General features: G+C 40.5%; 1 protein-coding gene across 2 annotated transcripts in view; it reads right to left on the bottom strand.

Annotated features, from left to right (window-relative positions):
• Positions 1 to 2,532: 2,532 nt before the first annotated feature.
• The window catches only part of LOC132578669 (prostatic acid phosphatase-like), a 34,618-nt gene continuing 21,984 nt past the window's right edge, over positions 2,533 to 15,166 (bottom strand). The window contains exons 6-10 of one of the 2 annotated variants that reach the window (XM_060248891.1): positions 13,341 to 13,445; positions 10,291 to 10,423; positions 6,840 to 6,922; positions 5,719 to 5,825; positions 2,534 to 2,745 (exon numbers count right to left, since the gene is read on the bottom strand). In XM_060248891.1, the coding sequence (XP_060104874.1) occupies positions 2,589 to 2,745; positions 5,719 to 5,825; positions 6,840 to 6,922; positions 10,291 to 10,423; positions 13,341 to 13,445 (585 nt within the window). In that variant the 3' untranslated portion in view covers positions 2,534 to 2,588. Of the gene's footprint in view, positions 2,746 to 5,718; positions 5,826 to 6,839; positions 6,923 to 10,290; positions 10,424 to 13,340; positions 13,446 to 15,166 lie in introns of both variants that reach the window. The other variant, XM_060248892.1, reaches the window with a different exon arrangement.

Genomic DNA, 15,166 nt, shown 5'->3' with positions numbered 1-15,166 from the left:
CTGGGCACCTAACATTCTATAGACATGTCCATAAATGGATGGAGAATTACACATGCAAACAGGCAATATGCACACTATCCCCCAATTTGATACAGTGGCCAGAAAGCAATAGAACTGATATTTGGGGAGGCATTTTGATCGATCCATTGCACAAATAAACTGGCTAATTCTCAATTTATATTATGAACTCCATTCTGTACATGAGAATTTTTAATATTTAAAATTGTTATTTTGTATGGCTGAGATTCTGTAACTGACAAAGACAGCCTGAACAGTTACACCCTTGAAAGTCCATTGAGTTCAATGGGAGTAGAAAGGTGTAATTCTCCTTAAGATGGCACTGTAAGAGTTCCAGATGTTTGGAGTTCATCTCTTGTGTGGAACCCTTATCCAGCACATCCCAGGCAATGTTAAATTTATTACTGAAAGCAAGCTTTACTGTTAACATGTATTAACGTGGCTAATAGCAACCCCCCCCCCCCCCCAATTTCAGATATATTTGGCCAGAAATCATTACACAGTGAAAATTATTACTTAATGATTGCTTAGATGGAATATCACACACAATGGTGTTCTGGGAATACTCTTTGTTCATGTTTTTGTTTCCACTTAATGTATCTTCAGATTTTTTCTTCTCCAAAAATATCCATATAGTCAGAAGAGATACACACATGACAGCAGCCTGCTGTTAAATTTAGTAGAAGTCAGGGAATATTGTTCTGTGGGAAATAATTAAAACACTGGGATATGAAATCTATGCATTATCTTACTCTGTCTTTCTCAATGCAGTGAAGTTTGACCTACTTGTCTTCTTCAGACTACATTCCCCACATTATTTCATCCAGAGAATGTGAATTGTATCATGCCACTTGATATCCCAATCCTAAGGCTGTCAACTTCTGATTGGAAAATTCCTGGAGATTTGGTTGGGGGGGGGGAAGAGGCTGTAGCCTGGGGAGAGCAAGGGGGAGGTATCCGAGCCGTGTATAACACCATACAGTCCATCTTCCAAAGCAGCCGTTTTCTTCACAGGAACTGATCTCTGTGGTCTGGAGATCAATTATAATTCTGGGTGATCTCTGGGTCCCACCTGGAGGTTGGCAACTCTTCCTGATCCTGCAAAAGAGGCAGAGAAAGAGGATTTCCTATGCATATTAGTAGCTGGAAATACTTATACCATTTGCTGCCATGTGTGTAGTTTATCCCTCCATCCAGCAACCAAGCTATGCCTCAATAGCTTTATTGAGAAAAAGAAGTGATTGTGCTCATCAGTTATTTGAGAGCAGAAAAGGGAGAAAGATAGCACTTACTTCTTCCCCTGAACATTTTAGCTCTAGCTTAGTGAAGATAGTTAATCAGATGATCAAATGATGCTACTTCACTGATTGTAGTTTATCCCAGGATGATGCCAGTGATAGCAAACAACATTTGCCTAAACCATCTCCTTTCCAGCTCAGCCCTAGTTATGTAGCAGCATTGATTAGCAGGCAGATCTTCTAGGTTGTCTTATTATACATATTATATTATGCAAACCAACAAATATGCTAACAAGAACCTCCTCAGATATATGTGACTTTTTCTCAGCCACTGAGAGAAGGCTTATTTTCATACAGAAGGTACCACATTCACCCCCTGATATAAGACACAAAGTACAGGGTGTTGGAAAAGACTTTTCTTGCTTAATGCCTGAGCAGCCATGTTAGTCTGTAGCAGTGAAACAGGAGCAGGGTTGCTTATCTCCAGGTGGGGGATAGGGGATCTCCTGGTTTGGAGACCCTCCCCCCACTTCAGGGTCATCTGAAAGGGGTGGAGAGGGAAATGTCTGCTGGGCACTCCATTATTCCCTGTAGAGACCGATTCCAATAGCGTATAATAGTGAATTGCCCTGTGAGTATCTGGGGTTCTGGGGGTGTGTGTCTGTTTTTTGAGATAGAGGCACCAAATTCTAAGAACAGCATCCAGTGCCTCATTTCAAAACACCCTCCAAGTTTCAAAAAGATTGGACCAGGGGGTCCAATTCTATGAGCCCCCAAAGAAGGTGCCCCTATCCTTCATTATTTCCAGTGGAGGGAAGGCATTTAAAAGGTGTGCAGTCCCTTTTGTGATGGCAGTCTTAAATTTTTAAATTGTGTGTGTGTGATTTTTTCTTTGAGGGCAACAATCGTCCATGGGGGACATTGCCCCCAAATCCTCCTATGGCTATGAGCCTGATTTTGTTAGTCTTTATGGTGCCATGAGATTCCTGTTTCACTTTTTTGGTCTGAGACCCTGAAGAATTACTGACAGTAAGAGTAGGCAACTCTGGACTGGATGGACCAATGGCTGATTTTGTATATTCTATGCGTCAGTCAAAAGTCTTAATTTTATGTGATATGATGCAGTCTCTCTTAGGTCTTCACACACATTTCACACAGATTTCTTCTTTGGGTATATTCTCTTGGTAATAGGGTGAAAGTCACATCTGTTTTCTCACATAACTTGTTTTTTCTGAACTGCTTATTTTATATTCATCTCTTCCATATTTCGCAATCATTCCCACTTTTATTGCCCCATCTGGCAAAAGATATTCTATTACCTTTCCTTGTTTCTTAGCTTCTGCATTCGTTTTCCCAATTGTCTACCAAGATAGGAGCAACCAGATCAGAAAACTTCTGTAGCGGACAAGCAAACGAGCAGCCTGGCAGGGTGATAGGGTAGGGGTCTCTCGAAGTGTCATTCCGAAAATACATCTCAATGGTGTACTCTCTGATTTGCAGAAGCCAGAAAAAGAAAAGAAGAGGTAGGGAGAAAACAGATAGATTAGTGGCCCCCAGCATGGTTCCTGAGAGTGCTGTAGTGCCTGTCAGTGTGGTTCACTGTACCCACTTCCTTCTTCCTCAAAGCATCTCTTTCTGAAGTAAATACTGAATTGTTGCTTTCTGCACCTCAAGAGAGAACAGGAAGTGCTACAGAACAGCCTAGGAAGCCTAGCTTTTGTGTCTTTAGGGGGCACCCATTCAGAAACAGTTGTCTCCACTGTGGCTTGAAATCTCCCAACATTTGTGGAACCTTCCACCATTTTGTCATTGGTCTCCTCATCCTGTGGCAGCCATTTTCTGATGCCACTACCTGTTCTCAGAATTTCAAAAGTGCCTAGAGGCTCAGTAAGGTTGGAGGCCGCTGAGCTAGATTATCATATCTGAGTATTCCTTTTCCAGAGATGGAGTATTCTAAAGGCCCTGACACCAAGGTATTATGGAACAGCTGATACTAGAGGCTAAGTTGTAGAGCTATCTATCCATTTTTTGAGCAGGGGCAAAACTAAACTAAAAACTAAAAAATGGTGCCCCCACTAAAAAAAATGGTGTGTGAGGGTGTGTGCGCAGATCCTGGAAGGAAAAGGGGGTGGGGGTGGCACTGCGGCATTTGTGCCGTTTTTGGCTCTGAGGACGGCGCAAATGCTGCCGGGATGCCCTTGCTTTCTCCTCCTTAGGTCTGTGCATGCAGACGGGGTAGGAGAAGGGGGCTGGGGCAGCGTTTGTGCCATCATCGGCTCTGAGGATGGCGCAAACACCACTGGGATGTCCTCACTTTCTCCTCCCCCGGTCTGTGTACACAGACTGGGGAAGGAGAAAGGGGTGGGAACAGCATTTGTACTGTCCTCGGCTCCAAGGATGGCACAAACAGTACCAGGATGCCCTCACTTTTTCCTTCCCCAGTCTGTACACGCAGACTGGGAGAGGAGAAAGAGACGGGGGCAGCATTTGTGCCCTCTTCAGCTCCAAAGACAGCGCAAACACCACCGGGACGCCCTCACTTTCTCCTCCCGCGGTCTGTATACACAAACCCATGGAGGAGAAAAGCATGGGTGGGGTGGCCAATTTGGTGCCCCCTGATGGCGCCGAAGGCAGGCATCTCCTCTCCCCTTCCAGATCCAGCCCTGAGAGCTATTCATGAACATAAAAATATTAAAATGGAAGCCTCAGAGGTGACTCATACTGTGAAGCTCATAGGTTGCTTCTTGGTTCCTCACCCTGTCTTTACATCAAATTTGACTTGCAGGTTTGCTTCAATCCCATCATGCTTCAAGTTCAGTTTGGAATGGGACTGCAGCATGCAGGGAGATGGAGTTCAGCTTTCCCTCTTTTGCTGCTTTCCTTACCTGAAATAGCTCCCTCTACTTGCTCTATTGGGAAAACTTCCATGGCTTTGGGGACATTTCAGGCTGGAAGAACGGTATGTTTGTGTAGAGGGACTCAATCCTTTTCTCCCCATGCATTTACCGTATTTTTCGCTCCATAAGACGCACCTGAGCATAAGACGCACCTAGTTTTTAGAGCCGTTTGTGTGAATTTAGAGGCATTTGTGTGAATTTTTTGCAGTATTCGCTCCTTAAGACGCACACACTTTTCCCTCCACTTTTTTGGGGGGGAAAAGTGAGTCTTATGGTGCAAAAAATACTGTAATTCCTTTTTCACTTAGACACAGCATGCTTGGGAAATAAGGTGAACTTACAAATCAAGATTGACAGAAAGGAGACCTAGGTGGGGAAGCCAACCAATGAACTCCTTAAAGGGAGAATTGGTTGTCAGTTGCAAGTCTGTTATACTGCATCACAACGAAACAATCAAAATTTAGGCAGGCTTCTCTTCATTCTCTCCCTTTCACTCATATCTGTGTATGCATATATATGTGTGGAAGGATACAGGGTATACAAGCAACTTTGAAAAAATGAACACTGCATCTATTATGTATTTCTTTCCTCTGCAGTTTGTGGTGTAGTTACGGTCGTCAGCTGGCTGGCAACTGAGGATCTGTGGGGCGGGGACAGTGGGGCACTGTCAGAACAGGGGTGTTAAATCACTTCCAGGGCAAACCCAGAAATGATGTCACACTGCTCTAAGAATAATCAGAAACTCTTATTATGGAAAAATCATAGAGTTCCTAGCAATTTCTAGAGTGGTATGGAAGTGGCCCGGGAAGTGATATAATGCCGTCACTATGATGGTGGTATTTTATTTTTCTCCCATTGGCTAATGGAGTGGTGGAAGGCAACAGGGATTACCTGCAGGGAGTTTTCTGCCATAGCAGAAGACCTGCTAACTCTAGGTGTAGTGGTTAGAGTGTCATACTAGGATATATGAGAAGATCAAGGTTTGAATCCCCACTCTGCCATGGAAGGCTGCTGGGTGACCTTGGGGCAATCATACTCTTGCAACCTAACCTGCCCCATGGGATTATTGTGAGGATAAGATGGAAAAGAGAGTTATGTGAACTGCTCTGGGTCCCAATTGTGGGGGGAGGAGGAGGCCGGGTATACATGAACGAAATAATAAATACATCTAGATGCAGAAATACTGCACTTTTGAATTTAGCAGACTTAGCAGTTCATAAACATGCTTACGAACTCTTGAACCATATCCTCTTTTGCAAAGGTAAATTTCAATGCATCAGCTCATTATTTCATTCACAAACAACTTAAATCTAGTTTGTGCATATTGGTTTAGTTCCTGAGATTAACAGGTGGTGGAACTATAATAAAATGCCCTGCGGCTGGAAATTCTAGAATTGTGACTTCCTGGCTTTCCTGCGTTGCTGTGTTATGCGTATATATTTAATTAAAATATGGGTATGTTGCCAGAATGCTTTTCTGTCTAATATACTTCAAGCATAAATGTGCTGAATTGACATTTAGTTACAAAAGAATATTGATTGCCAATGGTGCAATAAAATACTTACCCTGTATCTTCTTGATACAGTTCAAAAATCTGGCAAGCTGCATATGGTGGAAGTTTTTCATTGTAAGTATTGAGCGCCATCTGGAGAGCTCCAAGGGTGGTGTCATGCTGTTAAAACACAACACACACAAATTTTGGTGAGGAAAAAAACCTTGTTACAAATTGTTTTCTTTGTTTGTTCATTACTGGAAGAAGAAGACTGCAGATTTATACCCTACCCTTCTCTCTGAATCAGAGACTGAGAGTGGCTTACAATCTCCTTTATCTTCTCCCTCCACAACAGACACCCTGTGAGGTGGGTGGGGCTGAGAAGGCTCTCACAGCAGCTGCCCTTTCAAGGACAACTCCTGTGAGACCTATGGTTAACCCAAGGCCATTCCTGCAGGTGCAAGTGGAGGAGTGGCGAATCAAACCTGGTTCTCCCATATAAGAGTCTGCACACTTAACTGCTACACCAAACTGGCTCTCAGCCAGTTGAGAAAATAATTTTCTGGAAGCAGAAAATTATTAAGCAAAACCGAATGTATAGATTTCTTCCTTCATTCCTCTTCAGGAGATAACAAAGGCTTTTAATGCCCACCTGCTGTGCCTTGGGTTGCTGATTTGGGAGTAGAACCTGGGGAGGGCTTTAAAAAGATTCCCAGCAACAACTGATAGCTGGACAGTGTTAGAACAATATATTTAAATTATAGTAATTATGTACAAATTGGCACTATTGAATGTAAATGAGCATATCCAAATTTTCTCTTCCCCTTCCTTCTTCCATAGATGATTGCAGAAATTTCTAATGAGTTTCTTGGTTCTTCTACTTCCTGCTAGGTGCAGCTCTCTTCCTGCATGCCCCCACTATTAATTACTAATTAAGGTTAGTTAAAGTTGAGGGGGAGGACTAACCAGTGTTGGGGGGGGGGGGGGGAGTCCCTTTTCATCCCTTCACCGTAATGACTTCACTGTGTCATGAATTTGCTCTTTGCTTATGGGACATTTTCCCATTTTAGTGGAATCCCAGAATTTCCAAACATCACTGATAAAAATCTTTAGTCCCATGTCAATTTAAACTGGTTAAATCCCTTTGAGCTGCCCAACTAGGAACAGAACTGCAGCCAAAGGCCTTATACTTACAGCAGAATAGATCAGCATTTTTCTTTTGCCTGGATATTTAGCTGCATTTGAGATATTTTCTAGAATATTTTTCACAAGGAGACCTTAAAGGAGGCAGAAAAGAGTGTTAATATTGGTGCAAGAGTTCTCATATATCATATCAAGTGAGCTATGTAATTGGAGATAATTCTTCTTTTTTCCCTTCCCCTCCCTCCCCTTCCTGATCACTTTGGAAAACTTAATAAAATGCCTTTTTAAAAAAGGTTTTTATATAAAAGGATGTTCCTAAATATTCCAAGCTATTTTAAAAAGGGGATATTGCAAGGTGGACGTGTATTTACATAAAAAAAATTAGGCTTAAATACTGGCTACATGAAATCTTTAAACAAGTTGAGACAATAATGAATGTTACTAATATCTTATTAATGCTATTTCTGGCAGTGAGGGTCTTTTATACAGCTACCTCTGTATGCAGGCACACCCTCAGAAATAATTTGAAATGGGTGGGATTAGTTAAATTGCATAGGTTGGAATGGTAAGTGTTTAATGTTGGCTAGATTATGCCTGGGTTTTTTTTTATAGTACTGAATTAGATACTGTCAATAGTTGCTATCATTTTGCATCCAATTTTGCTAATTTGTCTTCTGTGTATTTCCTTCTAAACCCCAAATGCAGTAGAGTGGAAACTCTATCCTTTCTCACATATTAAAAGACCAGAAGGATTGATCAGAGTAAATATAATATACTTGTTCTACTCAATTTTTTGGTATTCTTCCATCTGGCCAGCTTCCCAATTACTGATCGTAGTTGACTGTTCCTTGGTACAGGTGTGCCTTTATGTTGGTGCACCTTAATGCCTTACCATCTAGAACTTGGCAAGGGAGGTATCTTAAGGTACTATATGATTGCAGTTCAGGTAGTGTAGATACTCTGTATCACATGACCTTTGAATGTAATTATTTTTTCTGAGCCTAGAAATCTTTTAATCTTTGCTTTGCTCCAAAATATAGATAATATTGGAGACATTTCCTGGTTTTCTAGGTTATAGTAGACCTAGCAGTCTTTCAGTTGAGAAATGTTATGTGTTTGTGATAGTTTCACAGCTATTCAAATGTAGTCTAGTTCTTTATATTTTAGTAACCTGCTTAAAACTTAACAAGTTAAAAAGAGAGAATAAAGATAATATAATGTCATGTCCAATAACCAGCAATCAATGACTGATTTCAGTATGTGAAAGCTCTGATAAAAAGCTTTGTGGTACGTGCTCCACTTGTAAATCCAGTGGTGGTTCTGATTATGGCTCCTCTTTCTCTACCAGAAGCGACCCATATGTACTCCCAGCTATAACTGACATGTAACCATCAAGATTAAATATGTCAAACTGACACTTTATTGCATTTCTCTGATTTGAGGAAATCATAGATCCCATGTAAACAACCACAGGAGTTTGGCTTTTATTACTGCAAACATATTTATATCTTGAGCCAACGACACATTAAGGGCTTTTCTCATTTCCTTGCTTGTAAGTTCCTGTTTCTTCTGCTCCCCCCCCCCCCCCCACAAATAGCTCTGCACATATTTTGCTTCCTCTGGTGGTTTATTCAATATTACACCAGTTTATGTCCGGCATAAAAAACTGCCCTTTAAATCTGCAAGGAGTTATGCCTGGGATAAACTGGTGTAATATCAAATTGACCAATAGATGGAACAAAACAGAACAGATTCCCCCCTCCCCCCCAAAAGACAGAAATAGGAATTTACATGCAAGGAAAATGAGAATGCGGAAAATTTGGAATTTGGAAGCTGCTTTGAGTCCCGCAATGAAGAAGCCAGGCAGCATAAAAATATTATAAATAAATAAGTTAATGAAGGATGCATTTTGAACTTCTCTTTTTTTATAAAACTACCTAACTAGGTGGAGAAAGAAGGTCCCATAACCTCTGGAAGTAGAGCCAGTCAGAGCCATGTGTATCTGCCTAGGACTCAAAATCACAGCTCCAATAGATAACCAAACTAATCAATACATGGATTTCCCAGAATATGGAAGGATGAATGGGAGGACCTTTCTTTGGTAATATATGCACAATTATATAGGTCCAGAATGATAGCAGGTATTTATGTTCAGCCCTTTGGTGTCCCTAAGATTGTCTGGATTGGACTCACTATAGTAATCTGCTTACTGCTGACATTTTTCTTTGTAGCATATTTCTGGGTGATTTTTAAATTTGTGTGTACATCACAGACTCAACTCTGCAAGAACCTCAAGATTCCAACAGCATGAATTTTTCTGTAGTTTATATTTCCACTTATCTAAAATGCACAAATATGGAAAATTCAACAAAAGGAGATTTCAGCAATGTCACTTTTTTCTTGCTAGTCAGATGTGACAACAGCCCAAGAAATGGCCTTCAGGACAAGAACTGTTTTCATGAGCAGGCAATCAAGCACCCAATTCAAGGTATAATTAGTGTTTGCGGGATCCAGAGTATCAAGATGGAGAAATAAAATCTGCACAGTATCTTCCTGTGCTGCCCAGCACAACAGCAAAATAAAGAGAACTCTAGCTAGATTAAACTGAGTCTTTATTCCCAGGCATGTGTTTAAGGAGAGGGTTTAAGCCTTCCTTCCCATGCCATCTTCTTAACCTGACAGGGCCCTGGGGAAAGAGAGTTTTCCCACTGGGGAATCTAATGTGTAACCCTCCTGTACATGTCAGTTTCCTCAATGGACCAAGTGGCTGATCTTTGGGGCTATTTTAGGTTGTGAAAACAGCATGGGTGGAAGGAATGATTAAGCTCCCAGTATGCTGGGCATGCAACTGGAAATTAAGTTCCCATAATGGAACTTCCAATGTATATCTAGTTGACAGTCCCTGTGTCCACCATGTGTAACATATGAAATTATCCTCCGAATGTCCTAGAAACTATATGCTTTGACTGTGTGGGAGTTTTTTTGCACTGGGTTTTTGCTTCAGCTCAGTTTCTTAACTGTCTTAATTTTCCCCCTCCCTTACAATATTATTGGTCTCCCACCCACCCTTTTGAATTTTTTCCTGTGTTTTCCCAGACAAAACACAAGAAAAAATGAGAAGAAAGAACAGTTTCCAAATAATGGCATGTGTAAGAGAGGGGAAAAAAACGATGCAGTTAAGAAGCTGAGTTGCTGCAAAAAACTGGCCCTGAAAAGTCCTGAGGCACAACTTTGATACCCACTACAATAACACAGTGCCACCAAAATAGCCTCCTAAAGCAAGCACACCCACTCTTCATTCATAGCTCCATCAATTAAAAATCTTTCACTGATTGAAATTGGCCTTCTCTGATTAATCAGCTAAACCTTTTGCTGATTGATGTGCCAATTAAACCAATTAGAGTATGCAGCCCTAATAATTAGCAAGTTTCTTTGAGCAAATGCATTCTGTACAGATAGACGCATAATGTGCTGTAATGTTTCAGTGAAATCTTCTTGCTACCTCCTTGCAACCGCGCCTTCTCTTCTCTCTTGTAAATGCCAAAGAGGGATGACAAGGACAAGACAGTCAGCTGTTCAAGTTTGGCTTTTACATCCTCAGTAGCCCAAGTAGGCAGTGTATAATTGTGTATGGACTGCAATAAAAAAGAACACATTCTTTGTTAAAATCTTTTTTGCTTTCTTTTCCACTCCTCCTTTAATTTCATTTTTATTTTGCAATCTTCTCTTTTTTGTTTCCCTTTCTCCCTTCCCTTTAAATTTCATGTTTGTTTTGCAAACCTTGAAAAATATTAGAAAAGTTTGCAAAAAAAAATAAGTATAAAAGAAAAAAAGCACAAACATCAGAAAAGGAAGGGAAAACCAAAAGTATAAGCACAAATGAACCAAACCAATGTTAATAAGTTAAATAGTTAAATAGCAATTAACTACTAATATAAAACAAAGGGAAAAAATAGAAATTGACTAGAGAAATTAATTCTTACCCCAGATTTACAGTTCACTTATGATCAGAATGACTGTATGAGGGGCCAGGAGTAGAGATGCTTTGTCAAACTATTTTGTATTATCCCTTTCAAGGTCGGTATTGACATCTCCCCACCCCGCTGACTGTCCTATCCCCCATAGCCCATCCCCCTTTTCCCTCTCTCACCTCCTTATTCTATCATTCTCAGTTGTCATGTACCCCAAAATGCTGCCCAAAGTTGTTTCTCTGTAGATATTGATTACTTTGCGCAGTGTATGTATCTGTGGAAGGGATCACACAATTACAATGTCCCTGCTAAGCAGATTTTTTTGCACTTGCATTAGGTGAAGTATCCATGGATATTACAGATACAGACAGCAAAACTTAACTGCTGCAGAGGATTTTGGGGCCTAGTCCTCCCTCCATAGACTACATTACTTTGAGCTTAGACTAGGTATGATGTGAATTTCATCACAAATTCGCAGGTCTTTTTTCCTGGGGGAATGTGATGGAACAGAGTTCCAGAACCTCTTTGTGGAAACAAAATTCTCAAAAAACGTTTAAAATTTTATGAGGGGCGCCTGTGTGTTTCTCCTTCATTTCCCTCTTCAGAGTTCTATCACTTCTTTTTCTGGAATGAAAGCCCTGCAAATGTGTTGGATAATCACATTTACCATGCTTGAAGGTGTTGATCAGCCATGAACTAATCACTCAACCTATTTGGTTTGTGGCAAAGAGCCATGTATGCTTGATGAACATATCTGCACCAGGTTTTTGCAAAACTGTGGGTATGAAAAGATGCTGGCAATTCAAACTGATTGATATCAGCAGGGTCTACTTAGACAAACACCAAGTAATAGGATTTTATTAAAGCAGTATTTATTTATTACTGATTTCTACCATTTGTGCCTGATCTATTTAAACAATTGCATGTTGAGCCTATCAATTACACAGAAAGGACAGAGGTGTGCTAATACAAGAGGTGTGGTAAAAATGAGCATGTGTGAAAAGCCAGTTGCACTGTAGTGCATGGCTAGAAAGGAATGCAGTGAAGAAACCTGCCAAACAGTCACATATGGGTTGACAAACAGTCAAAGTAGTCACTGAAAAACCAGTTCCATGTTCATGAGCAGCAAACAGTTCATAAACTGAACTGATGGGTGTTCACATTTCTATAGTTTAGATATCCTATTTGACTCACTGTAAACTGGCCTGAACAAGAACAGTAGGTTGGACAGAGCAGCTATCACTATGCAAGAAAAAAAATAGTCAACAGAATTATAAAATTAAACGTTCTTAGTTTATTTGTGTCATTGTTTTGTTCTTTATTTTAGTTATGCAGAGACAAAAACTTTAATTCTGGAGGGAGTTATTGAGGGCCCACAGCCACCTAGAATTTCTAGCTCCAGGTCAAGAAATACCTGAAGATTTTGGGAGTAGAGCATGAGAAAAGGCAGGGCTTAGGTAGGACATAATGCCATAGAGTCCAACTTTCCAAGTGGCCATTTTCTCCAGGTGAACTAATCTCTGTTGCCTAGAGATCAGCTGCAATAGCAGGATAGCTGCAACCACTACCTGGATGTTGGCAATCCTACAGCCATTCCTAATTACTACATCAAAGAAGGCCCTTATCCATTTGCTCCCTCTGCTTCCAGCCACAATATATTAAGATTAAATACCACAGGAGCCTCTGAGGGTGATCTCTCATTTTCTACTGTGTGGATGGGCCTGTCAGTGTTGGATAGTGGGCCTTCTATCAGATGTTGGCCCTGGCAGCTACCTAACTATGACACTGACCCAAGATATACTGCCGTTTCCAGACCTACCAGGAACGGGTGATCTGAGGAACCAATAACATTCTAGATGACGTTATAGCACTGCTGTCCTGTCTTGATTCCTGTACGGCTTGATATTCACTGCAGATTGAACTGTTACTGACTGCTGCTTAGTTCTCAGCCCTGAAGAGACCCATTATTTGTATTTTTAAAACAACAACAACATTCCATCTGTTCTAGAAGGAGATAGGTCCTGTGGTGTTTAATCCAAGCCACAGACCTTCATATATTGTGGCTGGAAGCAGGTGGAGCAAATGGATAAGGACCTTCTTTGATATAGTAACAGAGAGTAACAGAGAACCAGTTTGGTGAAGTGGTTAAGTGTGCGGGCTCTAATCTGGGAGAACCAGGTTTGATTCCCCACTCTGCCACATGTACCTACTTAATGAGCTTGGGTCAGTCACAAGTTCTCAGCAGAGCTGTTCTATTCAAGAGCAGTTCTCCTAGAGCTCTCTCAGCCCCACCTACCTCACAGGGTGTCTGTTGTGGGGAGAGGAAGAGAAAGGAGATTGTAAACCGCTTTGAAGGGTGAGATATAAATCCAATCTCTTCTTCTTCCTCCTCCTCCTGGGCTTATCCCTCAATATTTTGATTTTAATATTTTCATTTACTATTCATGCTTACATTGGAGAGGGACATCATTTTCTGGGTGTAAATGTTTGTGGTTACATTTTAATTGACAATTTTTCAGAGGTAATTCTGTGTAAACAACTCAGATAAAATATCACAGTATGAAAGAACTTTTAAAAATACCTCACAAAGTAAAGTATCTTGCACATTCCAGACTTTGAAAGTGTATAGATTTCTGAGACTCCTCATATCATATCCTGAATGGTCAGCTATGGTTTTTAAAAAATTCTGAAAGGAAATAATGAAGAAAAAAATTGATGCACAAATCTGTATATGAAGAAACATATTTATATAGGCTATGATCCTGCACACTATAAAGTAAGGTAGAACTCCTCCCTCCCCACAAAAAAAGTAACATAGACCATAAAGGTGGGGTCCTTTGCCACTTACTTGTTTTCTTTACCTAGACATGAAACTAAATTAGAATATCATTGAAGCCTACACAATTGAAATTCCCTCATAATATGTAGGCTTGCAGCAACACTCATCAACTAATATATGGAATATTTTGGCATGCATAGAGGTCTACTTTCATGTCTAACATGGCAGCAATGAGCAAATCCTACAGTTTACAACCTTGGGGCCCAGGCTGCACAAAAAGCTATACTCAATTTAGCAAAGATAAAGCAGAAGGCTGAAGAGGCTTAAACAGACATTGACAATTTGTGACTTGCCAAGCCAAACAAATCCCAACTGCTGGGGTGAAAGTAACTTAAATTTCTTCGCAGTACCATCTGCTAAGCAGAAGATGGATGGTTCTAATTTGACCAGTTCCTGAACCATACTCTGTATTGTCCCATAAGAGCTCATTACTGCCAGCAACCATGTTTGTGTTCCATTGAAAGCCTGTGCTCAGTTTTGGAGGCCTGGGTGACATTCATCTGATATCCTTCTTTTCTCCCTTTTGGTTGTCCAAATGTTTGGACACACAGAGTCATAGGTGCAGCATCAATAGTGTACAGCAGTGCTCTTGCACATTCAAGTTGAGCCACTTGGTGGGAAGGGCGGGATAGAAATCATAAATAAACTAAAAACTAAACTAAAAGTTTTAAATTTTATTTTATTTACTTCATTTTTTGATTAGTGTTAAAGTGGATTACAAAATATAAAGATCAACATGTACCAGCAATCACAGCTGGCTCCATCCTATACTGTGCCTCCCTTTTTCTACTGAGCCTGCAGACAGAGATTGATGGGTTTTTGAAATCAAACTGAAAACCATTGGGCATCTGTTATGATAGCATTTCTCTCTCTGGACTTGTTCTCCCAGTATGCAATCAAACCCTGCCCTGAATAATCAATCAATCCTTTAATGGCATACAACTCTGCCCTGAACTTCCAATCTAAACTGGTAGGTGTGGACACTAGCGTTTTCTCCTTAGAAACTATCCATCTCTTTTATCTGTTTTTAACGTTCTGGAGCACCATGGTCTTAAGCAGTCATCCTATGCTCATGCATGGAGTTGGATAAATGAGATTGCATTTTATGCCTCTTAGAGGTAACATATATCAAGGCCAGTGGATGACCTTTTTGAAAAAGGCAACTATTTAAAAAGAAGTCTGGGTTTTCTTGCATGACTTATGTATGTTTGTGCCATCAAGGCACAAATTACTTGTGGCGACCCCATAGGGTTTTCAAGGTAAATGATTAAGCAGTGGTGGTTTGCTATTGCCTTCCTCAGCAAAGTGTGCCTTGGTTGTATCCTATCCACGTATCAACCCTGCTTAACTTCCCAGATCCAATGAGATTGATCTATACTGTACCATTCTACATCCTGTATGATGTTATAACACTATGCAAATACATAGTTGTGCATTTGTATTTGAAGTCTCATGCATTTTGTTCAGAATGACAAGATTGAAACAAAACAAACCAAAAATAGTATTGCCTTCCCAGAGCTGAATGGACAATTGTTTTACCTACACCAGTTCTCGTTTCTAGTAGAATT

Source organism: Heteronotia binoei, chromosome 10 (genome assembly GCF_032191835.1).
Source record: "Heteronotia binoei isolate CCM8104 ecotype False Entrance Well chromosome 10, APGP_CSIRO_Hbin_v1, whole genome shotgun sequence".
Lineage (NCBI taxonomy): Eukaryota > Metazoa > Chordata > Lepidosauria > Squamata > Gekkonidae > Heteronotia > Heteronotia binoei.
This window is presented reverse-complemented; position numbering and strand designations above follow the sequence as displayed.